We start from the raw sequence: 17628 nt of genomic DNA on the forward strand, positions 1-17628 counted from the left end.
AGCATACTGAGACCTGAAGAGGGGAGATGAGCCATGCTTAGTGTCACACTGCTAGCAGGTACAGAGCTGGAGCCAGACCAGGGCTCCTGATGTGATGGCCCTCCTCTTTCCAGTACACTTTGCTGTCCACCCTGGAGTTGTACTCTCAGAGGCTCAGGCCATGCTTTCCCTCAGTCAAGGAGTTCAAGAAGACACTTTGCTCCTTCCTGAGGATTCAGCTATTTCCTTCTCTTGGTGAGCAGCCAGCACTTTGAGGTAACATGACAGGGATCTGCATACAGTTCTTTATGGGTCAGTCTGGTGCCCTAAAGAGCTGGGGCAGGATATAGACTGTGGGACACATGCCAGTGTCATCACCAAGGAGTCAGGGACCCCAGCAGCAATCATTGCCAAAGCTTCACTCTTCCCCTTCCAAACTCAACAAACCCACCCCTACTTGTACCCTGGGGAGCACTGAGTTTTAAAGAGAATTGAGATTGGACTCTTTCCACTGTTTTGCTGCAGTTCTCATTTTACAGGTGAAGAAACTGAGGTTCATGCAGGGTAGTGAACAGGCTCAAGATCATACAACTAACAGAGCTTCAACTTCAGCCCAGGTCTCTTTGTAGTGAAGTGGTTAGGGTCAGATCTGTAAAGTGAAGACTAGAGTACTTACAAAGTACAGTTGCTATGAGGATTAGGTGAGCTCATGAAGGTGAAAGTGCCAGTAGAAGAGGAGGAGTCACATAAGTAAAGAAACCATCTTATTCATCTTTCTTTTCTTTCGTCTTTTTTTCTTTAAGAGATAGGGTCTCCCTATATTGCCCAGGCTGGCCTCGAACTCCTGGGCTCAAGCCACCCTCCCACCTCAGCCTCCTGAGTAGCTGGGAGGCCACTACAAGTGCACCACCTTTCCCATCTTACTCATTTTTGTATCACCAGTGCCTGATACAAATATTTTTGGTAATCAGTATATTTTTTTAAAAAGTAAGTCCATGAATGTATAAATTAATAAATGGATGAATGAATAAAGAAACTAGCACAGGTGCCTGGAACACAAGATGTATTCAGTAAATGTTCCTTTTCTGTCCCTCACTCTGAAGCATAGAATCTATATTTGCAGTCTCTGTGCCTGGCACTTGGTAGGCCTTGATTAGTGAGTGTAGGTGGAATGACTGATTCTCAGGAGCTCTGAGCCTTTGAGGCCATGAGGAAATGTTTATCTTTTCATCTACAAGCAGAGGCCAGTGTTCTGAGCTCCAGGGAGTGACGCTACCTTGGCCAGGGCTTCCTTCCACTACAGGGTAAGAGTCACCCATCTTCTAAGCCAACCCTGGCCCGGTGGTTACCCAGACTCAGTGTCAAGCCCAGCTGCATGCACCAGCGGAGGGCAGCGGCAACTCCTTCCAGCAATAGAACAGCTGGCAATGGGGACATGGCCACCAATGAGCAGAGGATTTACTCTGCCCTGCCAGACTCAACCTCATTCCATTCCTCTACCCTGCTTCTTTTTCTTTGTCTTCTCAGGGCTTCAAATCACAGTCCCTTATATCTGGTGAGTGAATAAATGAGTCTCTAGAAGAGTTCCTGACATACAGTAGTTGCTCAATAAATATTGGTGGAATGGGTGAATGAATAAATGAAAACAGGATTGAAGGAAGAGACAAGCTGACTGATGTGTGTCTATTTATTGGCACAGGGTCCTATAGGGCCAAGTCCACACCCTCCCCACCCTCTTCCCTGTAAAAATAAACTCTGTCCTTCCCTCTCTCTGCTCTATCTGTTTTTCTGTTTGGCCCAGGAGGAATTAGTCACCCCCTAAGACTTGTGCCTTAAGATACAGAAACCAGCACCCCCTATGCATTCACACTTCCGCTCTCAGCCCAGGGAAACAGGGGCAGCAGGGAAGCTTTCACGGGCCCTCAGGCTTCCACTAGGAGCTAAGCACAGGGCATCTGTCAGTGAGGGCCGGCAGTGGCACTGGAAACGGCAGCACAAGGACAAGGAGCCCGGGAGTGGGGGTAGCCCCTGAGGGTGGGGCTGGCAGGTAGCACTGAGTGAGCCCTGGGAGAAGCAGGGAGATACACCACTCGGGCCTGCAAGGTCAGAGTGGGACAGGCATAGTAACCCCATGAGTGAGCTTGGGGTCAGAGGAGGCAGACTCTGTCCTGGGGGAACTGGCACTCCAGCCCAGACCTCTTCCAGGCAGGGTGACATAGAAGGATGTCACAGTGAATGGTGGGGCTCTGCTGGAGACAGGGGAACCCCCAAAGCAGAGGCACAATATGGTGGTCAAGGAGGGACTAGTTGGTACTCATGTCACCTGTGGTGTGGCAGGGCTGGACCCAGCACAGCTTGCATTTGCTTTCTCCTAACCCAGGGGCAAACAGTTTTTCTGAGAGTACCGCCCCAGGCGCTGGCAACAGCCAGCCATTCCTCCCCTGACCCAGGTCTACCACACCTCGCACAGCTGCCCTTGGTTCATAGGGGAGCCAACAGGGCAGCCGAAGTGCCGCAGGAAGTCACGGGAGTTGGAGAGAGTACCCAGCACGCGGAAGCGGGCAGGGCTGTGGGGGTCGGTCACCAGCCCCTCGTGAGAGCTCTCTGGTGTGCGGACTGAGCACCACACCTGCGGGCCAGGACAGACATGGGGCCATATGGTGTCTAGTGTGGAGCCGGGCCATAGACTCGGCTACTGCAGAGCCATCCTGGGGCACAAACCACCACTGCTCCGGTGCCTCAGTTCAGGGACACTGCAGAGGGCTGAGCCTGCATCTCAGCTCCAATCCCTCTGCCAACAGCACCAAAGTGGGCAAACACACTCTCCCTCCCAAATTCCTTGAAGCGCTTCCAAAGCTGCCCTGGACATCAGGATGCCCAGCATGGACACAGCTGAGGAAAAGAGCAAAGCCCCCAGAGGCTGCCTGCTGTTATGCAAAGCACCTAGAGACCCTGCCTGAGTCCTTGCTCTGACACTTACTTTATCCCTGGGTGGCCCTGGACAAGCCACTTTGTGTCCCCGAGCTTTAGTGTCCTCCTCATACCTCCCTCACAGGAATGTGGTAAGGACCAGTGCCTGCTCCACCCCTTTCCCTCAAGCAGGGCAGCCCTGCCCTTTGCGATCTCCTCCCTCAGGCCTCCCCAGGCTGCTGTCATGGGCCCCAGCCAAGAGGCCCTGGCACAGGCCTTTCCAGCCACCTTCCACACCCCCACTTTGGCCCATTTCCCAGCCCCTTTCCTGCATGCCCCAGGCCTCCCAGCAGGGCAATACCTGGGCAAATCCCACAAAGAAGAGCTGGTGGTTGGTGAGCCCCACGGCCGGCAGCTGCTGCTCCTCCCCGTGCTTTCTCAGCCACTCATTGTAAGCCTGGGGAGGAGCAGTGGGCAGCAAGTCCACCAGGGCCTGCCCACTTCCACCCAATGCCCTTTCACCCCAGGCCAGTGGGCCTCAGCCACTGGAGGGCTAATCAGGCCACTCACATTGTAGGCGGCTTTAAGACCCCCATTGTCGGCGATGTTCTCCCCCAGCGTCTGGCGGCCGTTGAGCCTCTCCCCATTGACCTGGTACTGGTTGTACTGCTCCTCCATGCAGGCCGTGTGGTTCCGGAAGGCTGCTAGAGACTCATTCTGCCACCAGGGCCGCAGGTTCCCTTCCTTGTCATACTCTCGCCCTGAGGAGAACTCACCTTTGCACCCCACCACGACCAGAGCTCATCCCTTGAGGGCAGCAGCATTCCCACCATCCTGGTCCACAGACTCCAGCACCCCTGGGGCCTGCCCCAATACCCCAAGGCCTTGCAGGAGCCACTGGGAATTCTAGGCTGGAAGGGACAACTCCACAGGCCCTACCTTGGTCATCAAAGGCATGTGTCAACTCGTGGCCCATTACCACGCCAATGCCACCGAAGTTCAGGGCCCTGGTAGGTGAGGAATGCTGAGTGAGGACATGGCAGGGGTACTTGTGAATCCCTCCAGCACTGCACCCAGCTCACCCACAGGCACAGACCCCGGCACCCAGCCCCTCCTGCCTCAGACACACTTTGGGTGGTTGCGGGCATAGAAGGGGGCCTGCAGGATGCCGGCAGGGAAGACGATTTCATTCTTAGTGGGAAGGTAGTAGGCATTCACTGTCTGGGGCGTCATGCTCCACCTGGGGAGGAAGAGGGAGAGGCTGAGGCTTCTGGCTCTCCTGATGTCCCTCCTAGCCCAGCGGCCCTGCCCTGGCTTCTACAAGGGCCTTGTACCTCAGGTCTGGAGTCAGGCTTGCCAGCCCTTTCCCGCATCCCAGGAAACCTCCCCCCACCTCTCCTGCTGCCTGTCCAAACTGTCTGTGGCCCCCACGCTCACTGGTCTCGGCTGGGAGGCTTGCGGAGCTGGTCGGCCATCACCTTAGCAGAGAAGTTGTACAAATTCAACATGTTTTGGAAGAAAGAGTCTTCACAGACTTCATACTACAGGAATGGTGGGAAGTAGAAAGCAAACAAGAGAATACATTGGAGAAGATAGTAGTCCCAGCTTAGCTACTGATCAGTACCTCTCCAAGCCTCAGTTTCCTCACATGTAAAATGAGAGTAAAATATTTAGTAAACAATAATTGCCAATATTTAAAGAGCACTTATGTTGTAGGTGCTGTGTTTTTTACAACCCTCATAGGGTTGTTGTGAGGATAAAAGAAAAAAAGAAGGTAGAATGTATGTACATACATCCATACTGCCTTCTTTTATTCTCGCAATGACCTTATCAGGGAGGTACTAGTAGGATCCCCATGTTACAGATAAAGAAACTGAGGCCTGGAGAGGTCTTGCCTCTACCCCTAAGGTTACACAGTTAGGGGTAGAAACAGGATTTGACGCAGGCTTGACTCCAAATCCCTGTTTGTTAACACTATCTTTCACTTCTGTCTGGCCTGTGGCCTGGCACAGAGCCAACACTTAAGCAATGTTGGTTCCTTCCATCTGTCTCTGAAAGGAACCAACAAGCAAGCACCTCCTTCCCTCCCAGTGCTTGAGCCCCAATTACTGAGGCTGGGGAACAGTGCCCTCAACGGAGGTAAAATTCAGTACTGGTTAGCACAGGTACTCACCCCATCATAAACATCATCTAGCTCTTTGGGCTCCAGTATGAAGTCCGGGAAACCAATCATATCGTAGATGGCATCTGCCTGTGGAGACCAGGTTAAGGGTTTCCCTCCCCAGGCTCCCAGCAGCAAAACTGTATGCTCCATCCCCACCTCAAGATGGCGCCCCAACCCCAGCTACGGCTCACTTTCTCCTTGGCTGCCTGGCGGGTCTTCTCATCCATCCAAACCAGTTGACCCAGGGCCTCCTCAAAGGCAGTCCGGATTTCACTGATCATCCCCTCTGCCTGGGAGGGAAAGGGCACAAGTCAGCCTCTACCTGCACTTAATGCCTTCTTGTTTCCCCATCCACCCCAGTGCCCCATTCCTGTCCCTCCAGGGGAAACGTGGGAATGCCTGGACTCATGAAATAAGACTGGGCATCTGGGGAGGATGAGAAGGAAACACCATTTGTGAAGGTACCGAGATTGTGGATGGCTTTTTTCTAATTAATTAAAATTTTAATTGACAATAAGATAATTAAATTAATATTAAAATTTAATATAGTGCATTGATTTGGTTTGGTTTTTTTTGTTGTGTTTTTTTTTTTTTTTTTTTGAGACAGAGTCTCACTCTGTTGCCCAGGCTAGAGTGAGTGCCGTGGCGTCAGCCTAGCTCACAGCAACCTCAAACTCCTGAGCTCAAGGGATCCTCCTGTCTCAGCCTCCCGAGTAGCTGGGACTACAGGCATGCACCACCATGCCCGGCTAATTTTTTCTATATATATTTTTAGCTGTCCATATAATTTCTTTCTATTTTTTAGTAGAGATGGGGTCTCGCTCTTGCTCAGGCTGGTCTCGAACTCCTGAGCTCAAACGATCCGCCCACCTCGGCCTCCCAGAGTGCTAGGATTACAGGCGTGAGCCACTGCGCCTGGCCTTGGTTTGGTTTTTGAGACAGGGTCTCACTTTGTCACCCAGGCTGGAGTGCAGCAGTGTCATCATAGCTCACTGCAACCTCAAACTGCTGGGCTCAAGCAATGCTCCTGCCTCAGCCTCCCAAGTAGTGGGGACTACAGGCTTGCACCATCACACCCAGCCGCATTGGTTTTTATCTATGAAAGGAGGGTATTAATAGAAAATTTAGAAAATTGAACTGAGTTTAAGAAAAAATTGGACCACTTATAATCCAATCATTCAGAGATCACATAACATTTTGATTTTCCCACCCAGATATGCACATAAAATACAGAATTATGTTGTATAACATATATTTTTCTGAAACCCACTTTTTTCTTTTTTTGTTTCAGAAACAAGCTCCTGAAAGAAACCCACCTTTTTTCACTTAAAGTTAAAAGGCCTCCTCATAATCCATCGTAACCACAATTTATTTTTCCTTTAACCTATGGTTGTATATTTAAGCTGTTTTCATTTTCCCCTATTATCAACAACACTGCCATAAATATATTTATAGATAATACTTTCAGCATAGCCATTATCATCTCCTAAAATATAAATAGTATTTCTTCTAGGCATATAGCTAACATAAACTCCTTATAGAAAAACTGGAAAATACAGAACACTTTAAAGGATCATAAAAGGGGCTTCATAATCCCAAAGCCCAAAGCAACCACTCTTCATTTGTTTATGAATTTCCTTCTAGTCGTTTTTCTATATGTCCACACATATATGAATAGTAAATTTTATTTATTTATTTATTTATTGAGACAGGGTCTCACTCTGTTGCCTAGGCTAGAGTGCAGTGGCGTCTTCATAGCTCACTGCAACCTCAAACTCCTGGGCTTAAGAGATTCTCCTGCTTCAGCCTCTTGAGTAGCTGGGACTACAGGCATGCACCACCATGCCCAGCTTATTTTTCTGTTTTTTGCAGAGATGGGGTTTCGCTCTTGCTCAGGCTGGTCTGCAGCTCCTAACCTCAAACAATCCTCCCATGTTGGCCTCCAAAGTGCTAGGATTACAAGCATGAGGCGCTGTGCCTGACTAAGTAGTAAATTTTAAATAAAACAAGGGGTAATGGTGGAAGAACCTTGAGGACTCACAATTTCCTTGCTTTGCCGGTCAAACGTAGCCTTCACAAAGAGGGAGCCCAAAGCAAAGCCAAGCGCGTCATCCGTGTTGGAGATGCAGGTCTGCCACCTCGGCACGCAGGACTATTAAAGGACAAAGGGTCAGACCCCCAGGGATGGCTCTGTCCTCCAGTCTGAGGGCCTTTCTCTGTCTCTAGGGTTAGCCTTTCTCAGCTCAGGACAACAGAGTCCTGGGTGTGGGGTGCCATTTCTCCCTCAGGGAAAATGAAAGGCAATATCTCAAAGTGTGCCAAATCCAGCATGAAACCTCAGTAGAACACATGTGCTGCCCACTCTATTCTTAGCACTATTTTCTTACATTTCTAAAGGCCCTTTAGAGTCCAGAAGTTTCCTTGCTCAGATCCACATCTCAATGTTATATCCAGTCAGTCCCCCATGCCAGAAACCTGAGAGTCACTCAGCTTCCTCCATCTCACTAGCCCCACACCCAGTCTATCACCAGTGTCTACTAACTCTACTTCTTTTCTTTCTTTCCTTTTTTTTTTTTGAGACAAGGTCTTGTGGTCTTGCTCTGTTGCCCAGACTGGAGTGCAGTAGCTCAATAACAGCTCATTGCAGCCTTCAGCTCCCGGGCTCAAGTGATCCTTCTGCCTCAGCCTCCCAAGTAGGTAGGACTACAGGCACGTGCCACCACACCCAGGTAATAATTTTTTAAAATTTTTTGTAGAGACAAAGCCTCACAATGTTTCTCAGGCTGGTCTCAAACTCTCAGCCTCAAGTGATCCTCCCGCCTCAGCCTCCCAAAGTGCTAGGATTACAGGCGTGAGCCACTGCACCTGCCCCTAATGTATTTGTTTACATGTTCACTCCCCCCATTTAATGGGGCATCGTGAAACTAAGAACAACATTTATTAAACTTCTCCATCGTCATCATCAAAGCTGAGTGAGTACCTGTACATACCATGCACTGGTAAGTGCTTTCCTTATATTAACTCAGTTAATCTTCCTGATGACCCTGCAAGTTATTCCTGTTTTATAGACCAGGGAATGGAGAGTCAAAGAGGCTGGGTGACATTCCCAAGGGAGTTGGGATTAGAACCCAAGTTGGCTGATTCCAAGTTTTGTGCTCCATACTATGCACCTGTGCACCACGAGGCGAATGGTGCCAGACACACAGAAGGTGTGCAGCATCAGGCTGGATCAGAAAGTGGAGGCAGAGTCAGAGAGCCTACCTTCTTGGTACCATAGAGGGTCTCCAGCAGCTTCTCTTGTGCAGCCTCGAAGCGTCGGTCCAGGCTGGAGGTTGTCTTCTGCACCAGGTTCCATATCAGATAATTGTTCAGGACACTGGCATCCAGACCAAAAAATAAGGAAAGGACAGGTGGGGTACCGTTTCCTCCCCAAATAGCCCCTGGGAATATACAGGCAGCAGGAGTCCTGAGAGGTATATGTGGAGGCTGTCCCAGAGTCCCTCTTTCACCCTGGGACCACACTCTTGGCTGTAGAAGTAAGGTTGGAGCAAGGTATGGGAATAGAGATCACAAATGGGCACCATGAGACCCTAGCCTAGAAGAAAAAGCCTGCAGACATTCTGATTTAATATTTGGAAGGTCCTCTACCTTACCAAATGTCGCTCTATCTGGCTACACCAGTCCACTATGCCCATTCCCTGCCAGAGACCTCCACAGAGCCCTGAGTCCCACCACCCACACCTTGGACTCCCCCCCACCTTGGTTCCGTGCGGTTGATGAGCTCTGACACCTGCTGCAAATAATCCGTCCCATACACCACCACAGGCTCAGAGTCACCCAACTCCAACGGTGACAGCAAGAAAGACAGGAACTCAAGCCAGTCCATGGAGGGCGCCAGAGCCTGAGAGCAAAAACATCTCAGGCCTCCCGGCCTGCCCACCTGACTTCCAGTAGACCCCTCCCCCACTGATGTGCTGTAGCCTGGAAGCCCTTCTCGTTGCCATAGCAACAGCTGCAACAGCTGCTGGCTGCTTGGTGATTCCTTCCTGCAATAAACCCTTTTCCAAGCCCGAGCACCCCTCAATCTGGGAGCCCAGCCACTTATTATACAAGGAAAACCAGCACGTGTGATACTCAGCTGGGGTACAGATATCCAGATATTTTCATAACAGTTGATAAAATACCATGCCCCCGACACCCTCCCCCACATACCTGGCCTCTCCTCCAGAACCACCCCTATCCCCAACTTTTCCATAATCCAACACCTAAAGCATTAATGCCTGGGACAGTAGGGGCCCTCCAGGAGAAGCTTCCATTTCTATTCTCATTGTTTTGTGGACATCTCATACAAGTTGTGATAAATTTTTAAAACAATTCCTCTATGCATTCCCAGACAACAAGAAAGGGGCCAAAGGATGGCCCAGTGAGAGGTGGCCTAAAATGGACACCATTTTTCTTTCTAGGATAGCAAAAGTGCAGATGGGAGACCCAGAAAAGCAAGGAAATGAGGAAAGGATTGGCTGCCTCAGGAAGATGACATAAAGGGAAGCTGGGTGGTCCGTGCCAGAGTTGGCCCCTCCAGTCCCCTGTGTGCCCCACCTGCAGCTCTGAGATGCTCATCTTGTGATAGATCTTCTCCTCGTCTCGCCGCTGGTCCTGGGGCACTGTGATGTTGGCCAGTTGTATCTCCAGCTCCAGCACCTGCTGCATCTGCGCCCGTGTGGAAGTTGGCTGTCCGCCCAGCAGCAGCCCCAGCTCCTCCATGTAGTCCAGGTAGGCAGTGAGCACCTGTCAAGGGCCCAAGTAGTCCTCAGAGCCCAGCAACACGTCCTGCCTAAGGCCGAGAGGATCTGTCTGGCCACCTCCCCTGCTCACTCTCTCATCTGTTTGTCCTCCTTCCAGAAGCCTTCCTGGATGTCCCAGCTGCATTTCTGACACAGTGCTGGCCACCATCTGCTCTGTGTTGTTTATTTATTCGTGTACCTGTTTATCACCTATTTCCCCAAGAAGGAGGTACACCAGCAGAGCGCTGTTCCAAGTTTCAGCAGCTCATTCACCACTGTATCCCCGGGCTGAGAATGGGGCCTAGCGCAGAATAGATGCAGTGGAAGGACCTGCTTCCCATACTGCTTTGCCTTCTCATCTCCTAAAGCCTGTCTAGCTGTCCCTGCCCGCCAGTGACACGTGCCAGGCCTCAAACTTGCTGCTTTCTCCACTCCTCTCTGGTCTCCAAGGGAGCGAAAAGCATGGAAACGAACTATTCAGTGACCACATATGTATACATGTATCAGACTCTCTGTTGGAAGCTTTACATATAATGTATCTTCCACACCTCACAGCAACTCCAGAAAGCAGATGAGAGTCCCATTTTACACATGAAGGAACAAGCCTGGAAAGGTGACAGGGCTTGACTCCTATCACAAGCTAGCAGATGGCAGAGTGAGAATGTGGCCCAGGCCTGATGACCCCGGGGCTGTGGACAAACTCATGTAGCCTCACCCTGTTGGCACTCGGGCTCCATGAGACAGGGGCTGTGTTTGCTTTACTCACCACTGCAGTCTCAGCCTTGAGCACACTGGCTGCCACATTATTAGACGCTCAATAAATATTTGTTGAATAAAGGGATGAAAATCTGCAAAGAGCCCCTCAGCACTGCGCAGCAGCGACTCCCAGCGGTCCTCCTCCCAGAAACCACTCCCACTCCTAACCTGAAACCCCACCCTGGGCTCTCCTAATCACCAAAGGCCATCTCCTCTTCAACTTTACTGAAAAGTGCTTAGGTTCTTTAATATCCATTCTCTGTACCTCAGCATTTCTCTGGCGCCAGAGGAAGAAGTTTAAGTGCCAGTCTCAGCCATCCCAGCTTCTAAGGGGGTTGGTTAGCATTCAACCAGTGATCTCACCTTACTCCTTTCTCTCCCTACCTCCTTCCCTTCAGCTTAAGACTTATTTTTGAGACTCTCCTGAACCCTGCTTTACTCCTAGTTTTTATCCTATCTCAACCCTTTGCACTGCAGCTTCCCCTAGATCCCAGCACAGGAGGCTTCCTGGTCAAGGCAACCAGTGACATGCTGACAACCAAACCCAAGGCTTTCTTCCCACCCTTTCCAAACTGTGGGACCATGTGGTTCTCTCCTGCATTGTCAAAATTATCTCTTCCTCCAACTCAGGTGATGTCAAATCACACATCTGTTCACAACACCTTTTTTTTTTTTTTTTTAAGAGACAGGATCTCACTCTGTTGCCCAGGCTGGAGTGCAGTGGCACAATCATAGTTTTCTGCAGTCTTAAACTCCTGGACTCAAGCAATCCTCCTGCCTCAGTCTCCCAAGTAGCTGGGACTACAGGCACATGCCACTACACCGAGCTAATTTTTCTTGTTTTTTTTTTTTTTTTTTTGAGACAGAGTCTCACTCTGTTGCCTGGGCTAGAGTGCCATGGCATCAGCCTAGCTCACAGCAACCTCAAACTCCTGGGCTCAAGCAATCCTTCTGCCTCAGCCTCCCAAGCAGCTGGGACTACAGCCATGTGCCACCATGCCTGGCTAATTTTTTCTATATGTATTTTTAGCTGTCCAGATAATTTCTTTCTATTTTTAGTAGAGACGGTGTCTCGCTCTTGCTCAGGCTGGTCTCGAACTCCTGACCTTGAGCAATCCTCCCTCCTCGGCCTCCCAGAGTGCTAGGATTACAGGCATGAGCCACCGCAACTGGCCTTTCTTGTTTTTTTTAAGAGATAGGGTCTCACTATATTGCCCAGGCTGGTCTCAAACTTCTGGCCCCAAGTGATCCTCTCACCTCACTCTCCCAAAATGCTGGGACTACAGGTGTGAGCCACCATACCAGCTGTTCATACCACTTTTGAGTTTCTCTTTCCATTTCTTTTGGGATAAATCCTAAATTTTCCCCATAATGCTCATAACATGAGTCTACATACCTGTCTGGAAGAAGTTGGCCACTCTCCCCTCCTGCTTCCCTCTCGTGTTGAGTATGGTCAATAGGCCATACTCTTTCCCCCCTCAGAGCCTTTGCATAAGCTGTTCCTTTTGCAGAACACTCTTCCTTCGCTGCAGTCTACCCTCACCCTAGGACCTGGTTCCCAGTTATACTCTTAGAACCCTATGCTTCTGCTTTCTAACAGTCCAGACAACTGCAGACATGACAGCCATGTAACAGGCTGTTTTGTGTCTTCTCTCCCACTTAGAGAATAGTGGCAGTGCCTTATTCACCATGTACCTAGAGGAGATCTGGCTGAGGAATGCTCAGTAAATGTTTGCGAATGAGTGACAGCAGGACAAATGACTCTCCTGGTTGTCCTACTCCATAGCAATCTCCTTTGCTGATTCTTTCTCCTACTGTCTTTAAAATTCAAGAGTCTCCTTCCTTCCTTTCTCTATTCTCCTCCTTTCTCTCACCCCTCCTAAGCCTTTGCTTAGGTTTCTAAGGAGATGCCCCTCAGACCTCTGGCTCCCTTCAGGCTTGTCCTCTCCCGGACTCCACACGACTTTCACAGTTGTCTCTGGTCTCTCCATCTAGAAGGTACCCAGGTCCCTCAAACTCAGTCTAAAGTGAGCACCTCCCACACCCTGAGTGTCTGCCACATGCAGGAGCATAAGCTTACAGCCCCACTCCACCCCAAACACCATATGCGGTAGATGCTATGATCCCCTTTTACAGGTGAGAAAACAGCCTAAAAGAGATTAATCAACTTGCACCAAGCAGCAGAGCTAAGACTGGAATCCAGGTCTGACTCCAAGTCTCTCCTTTTCCTGTGACATCACACTGTCTGCTCTTCTCCAGTGTACCCTAAGCTGGTTCTTCCTGCCGACACCCCTGATTCCCTAAGGACCCCTCTATTCCACCATCGCTCAGGCTCACAGCCTCAACCATTTTCACCTCTTCCCTCTTCTACCATCTAACAACTCTCTTGCATCCTCCCCTCCTAACATTCCCTCTGCCATGCCTCCACTGGGCCTTTACAACTCAGACCCTAGAGTACTACAGAGATGGTTAACTCATCTCCAGGCTCTCGCATCTACTTCTCACATCCCAGCCAACTGGCTTCCCAAAGCACTGTGCACTGGATCGCTCCCTCCCTGCTCTGGAGTACACTACGGTTCTCTGAGAGCTGCAGAATAAGCTCTGTAGTGTGGTATTCAGTGTTCCCTCCATAGCTAGTCCCCGCCCACGCTCCAGACTCCCATCTGCTTTGAGCTCCATATTTTGCCACACTGAACCCCTTCCCATGGTCCAAACACACCTAGATTTTCCCTCTTCAACACTTTTGTTTAAACTGGTCTCTCCACCCAGCATGACCTCATCCACTCCTACATATGCTACAGGGCCTGGCTGAAGTGCAATCTCTTCAGGAAGCCTTCTCTGGCTACCGGAGTCTCTCCTGAATGCCAGGAACCCTCTTTTGAGCCTCGTTCTCATACATCTAGGTCCATAAACCCACAAACACCAAAAGCTTACCAGGACAATGGCTCTGAAACTTATACCTCAGAATTTCCCCACTGCATCTGGCACATAGTAGGTACCTATAAAATAAAATTTCCCTGGAAGAATAAGAGGGAGGAAGGAAGGCAGGAAAGGCAGTTGGCTCACTAGGTGACAGAATAGGCTCACTTTCCCTGCTCTGACCCTGGGCAAAGGGAAAAGTCAACAGGAATCACCCCAGTTCAGCAAGGGATAGGGACTGGGGTTCTGAGGATGCTCCTTACTTTCTCATTGGCGGTTCTGTTTAAGTAGTAATCTCGAGAGGGCAGAAAGAGCCCAGACTGGTCCACCTGCAATGGCAAAGAAAGGAGGTGAGTGTCCCCGCCAGGGACCCAGACTCCTGTGTAGGGGTCGGGGGCCAGCCCAGCCTCCCTGTCACAGGGGAGGGACATCTGGGCTCAGAAAAACATCCATAAGTCTCTCCTCGCCCTTCCCGAACCCAGCACCTGGATAACATTGCTGTTGGAACTCTTAGAATCAGCACTAATGTAGACAGTGAAGAATGGGGTGGCCCTGTAGGTCCCTGCTACTGCCTTCAGCACCTCCATGAAGTTGTCCTGGTCCCAGGGCCCCGTGATGTTCCAACCACCGATCTGAGTAGAGACCAAAAGTGAAAGCTATAGCACAGGGCCCCCAAAGCTTTCTTGGGCCACATCCTTTCCCAAGACTCCTCCAGCTTCCCTGCTTGAAGCCCACCCCGCAGTCCTACCTTGTCAATAAGGTCTCGCAGTGGCTGGGCGCCCAGCTCCTCAATGCGCTCTACCTGTAGGCAGGATAGGTAGAAGCGCTGAGTCTTTTGCTCAGCTTCGCTGCTGGAGTTGAAAGTCGTATTTTCTGTGGGGTAAAACACAGGGGCCAGGTGGTAATTAGGTTAACTGCTGAGGGGGAGTCCCTGGACATTGCTCAGTTCCCCTCCCTGCCTTTATTTATTTATTTATTTATTTCTTAGAGACAAGGTCTTGCTCTGTCACCTAGGCTGGAGTGCAGTGGCATGATCACAGCTCACTGTAGCCTTGAATTCCTGAGCTCAGGCAATCTTCTTTCCTCAGCCTCCCAAGTAGGTAGGACTCCAGGTGGGTACCACGGTGCCCAGCTAATTTTTTTTTTAATTATTTTTTATAGAGATGGGGTCTTCCTATATTGCCCAGGCTGGTCTCAAACTCCTGCCTCAAGTGATCCTCCCACCTCAGCCCCCCAAAATCCTGGGATTATAGGCATAAGCCATGGCACCCAGCCTCTCCTTGCCTTATCAATGAGCAGATTTCCTAATGTAGACCCAGAAAGACTGCCTGAAACAGCAAATCATGACTCCTTTCCCCTGTCCACAGAGACCCTCAAAGAAATCTGAGCGCTGCAAGGCTCGCTGGTGCCTACCACACCTCGACCATCCAAGCAGTGCAGAGGGGCAGCCCTCCATTATACTCAGAGATCTGCTCCCCTCAAATCCATCTCTACTTCTCAAGAGGCCCTGTTCTCTGCATCTCCTCCCTCAGGAGTGTTCACAGAACACTTCCTCATTCATGGACATTTATTGAGTACCTAATAAATGCCAGGCCCTGTGCTGAGCACAAGGCCTCCGTAACAGCCCCACTCACCAAGCAGGTGCTTCAGTATGGCCTGGTTCTGGTCCCACAGGCTGTTGAAGGTGTTCCAGCGCGAACGCCCGTCAGGAAGGGGGTTCCTCCGAATCCAGCCTCCACAGGAGAACTGGTAAAAGTCCTCACAGGGACTCACCCCTCGGTCTAGGGACTCCAGGATTTTTCCAGCCACTCGAATGCAGGCCTCTGTGAGGCAGGTGCTCTGGGATGGGTCTGTGGCAGGGGACATGGCCAGAGGATAGGAGACTGTCAGTCAGTCTGGGAGAGGCAAACTCTTTGGAAGGGCAATGATAGTAGGAAGGTTGGGAAGAGAAAGAAAAACCAGGAGTTTTTCTGTGGGGAAGGCTGGCCCCAACCAAAGGAAATCTTAGAGGTCCTTCAGCCTCCAGAGCCTCCAGAGCTATGAGGGCTGGTGACAAGTGTGGGCCCACCTACCTCTGTGGTACTGGACCCCCAGGGCCACGAGGCAGCCCAGAAGCAGTGCAGCCAGTAGTAGAGAGACACCTGCCAAGACTAGCTCCAGCTGTGTGTGTGAGCCTAAGTGTTGTCTTGTCCTCTTCTGGAATCCCACCTGGGGAACACAGAGGGACAGAAAGCAATTGAGCTGCAGGGCAGGGATCCAAGATCACCAGAGGGTGAAGGCACTAGGCAGTTTCCAGAGCCATGGAGCAAAGACGCTAATGGGGTTAACTTTGGGCCCAGGGGCAATGAGGCAGGCCGAGTTGAGCCCTGAGCCTGTTTTGTGCAACGTCATGGCTTAGAATGGCCTCACCATGGTCCTAGCGCAGAGGCCAGAGATGGAGCGGAGGTGGTGGGGGCAGGTAACCCTCCAGAACAGCCCAGAGCTCCTGGGTATGCCAGGCGTCATGCCAGGGCTGGGGCCTGGTGAGAAGGGGGAACCCCTTTGCCCACCTCCACGGCGTCCGGGGAGGCCCTGCCCTCTACGGGGGTCTCGGGTGCGTCTTCATCCCGAAGCGTGGCCCGCTTGTACTCCACCATCTGCCAGACAGTCGGGGGCGCCCACCGCGGTCAGGCAGAGAGAGCTGTTTGCCCACGGCCCTACCCCAATGCTCTTGCCCCTCAGGCCCCCTCCCGCCTGCCCGGCTGTCGGCGTGGGGTCCCCCTGACACCGCCCCTCATCCCCGACCCGGGTACGCAGCCCCATGTCCGCGAGCTGGATGCTGCCTGCCTACTCGCGGTCGACCCCTCCGCCTCGTACCCCTCCACCGGGGTCCTCTCCCCGGGAGCCCCGGGAGCCCCGGGGCCCTACTCACGTTGCCGCCGCTGCTCAGCTCCTGCAGCGCGACGTTCATGGTGGAGTCGGGCCAGACGGCGCCTTAGGGCTCTCGGCCGCCAGCCCGCACCCGGGCCGCTGCCCGCGTCCCCCGCCCGGCCCCGCCACCGCCCGCCATCACAGCCGCTGCGCAGCCCCTTGCTTGGCCGCCGTGGCCCCCGCCTGCCCGAGTCCCCCTCCCCCCGCGGCGCCGCCCGGGATGGGGGGAGCGGGGGAGAGGGAGGAGCCGACCCGGGCTCTCCGCCAGCAACGCCGGGAGACCCCTCCACTGCTCCTGGCCAGCAACCCATCTCAGCACCCCCATGCAAGCCACCCATAGTTTAGTTTCCTTTGACCCAGGCCCAATTCCCCAAATGTCAGGCCCTCCACGTTCCCTTTAAACACTTTAGAGAAATATGTCCTCCTGAGGAACAGCTTCCCCCAGTAGTCTGCACAGTCCATATACAGAGCACACAGGCAGTCCACTCACATACGGGGTGTCCACAGGGCATGTACACAGAGAGCACATAGACCCCGAGTATTCAGGCAGGCACGCAGCCCAACACACAGTCCACACACACGCAAGACGCTGACAGAATGTATACACATTGCATACTCATACACAGTGTGTACATACGCGAGGCACCCAGAGCCAGCACACAAAGTGCACTGTCATTCCTTACACACACAACACACACTCAAAGTGCAGGGCAGCATCCCCTGCACACAACGCGCAGTCCACACTGCCTGCACTCTTACATGTTGCTTCAAGGCCACATTTTTACTCTCCAACATAATTGCTGTCATCAGATCATCTCATAAAGGGAGGGTTACAGATGGTGACAAACTGGCAGGGAAAAAAACAGCCATACACAGATATTTAAAGAAAAGACGTGCTAACACTTCTAACTTGGGGAAAGCAAACCATTTTATTTGGGAGATTTACAAGGCAAAAAAAAAAAAAAAAAAAAAACCACCAAGCAATATTGAACTGAAAGGCAATAGTGTGGCATCCATGCATCTGCCATCTGTCTTCCATATTGTCATTCCTTAATCAGGCCCAGTGTTGTTGCAGTCTGCTGTGCTGAAAAGTGCCTAGTGTTTTTTACAATGGTGGGGGGAGAGACTGTCTCATTTCCTCTTCCCACCCCCACTCCTACCAAGCGAGTATACGAATTTGACCTGAGAAGGCTTGAAGTGGTGGCA

The 17628-nt window shown here is 51.5% G+C and overlaps 1 protein-coding gene across 2 annotated transcripts; it reads right to left on the minus strand.

The window, feature by feature from the left end:
- Positions 1-1648: 1648 nt before the first annotated feature.
- Positions 1649-16593, minus strand: ECE2 (endothelin converting enzyme 2). Of its 2 annotated transcripts, XM_069472829.1 has the most exons (19): positions 16424-16593; positions 16062-16148; positions 15585-15720; positions 15147-15362; positions 14261-14385; positions 13998-14144; positions 13776-13841; positions 9653-9841; positions 8812-8954; positions 8315-8429; positions 7095-7205; positions 5245-5343; positions 5063-5140; positions 4327-4430; positions 4019-4129; positions 3829-3896; positions 3460-3650; positions 3251-3346; positions 1649-2608 (listed from the first exon to the last, which is right to left on the minus strand). In XM_069472829.1, exons 1-19 carry the CDS (start codon positions 16460-16462, stop codon positions 2432-2434), a joined length of 2298 nt encoding a protein of 765 aa, XP_069328930.1. In that variant the 5' UTR covers positions 16463-16593; the 3' UTR covers positions 1649-2431. The 2 variants fall into 2 exon arrangements, with proteins under 2 accessions (XP_069328930.1, XP_069328931.1); XM_069472830.1 differs by lacking the exon at positions 16062-16148.
- Positions 16594-17628: the final 1035 nt, after the last annotated feature.

This window comes from Eulemur rufifrons, chromosome 7 (assembly GCF_041146395.1).
Source record: "Eulemur rufifrons isolate Redbay chromosome 7, OSU_ERuf_1, whole genome shotgun sequence".
In the NCBI taxonomy this organism is placed as follows: domain Eukaryota; kingdom Metazoa; phylum Chordata; class Mammalia; order Primates; family Lemuridae; genus Eulemur; species Eulemur rufifrons.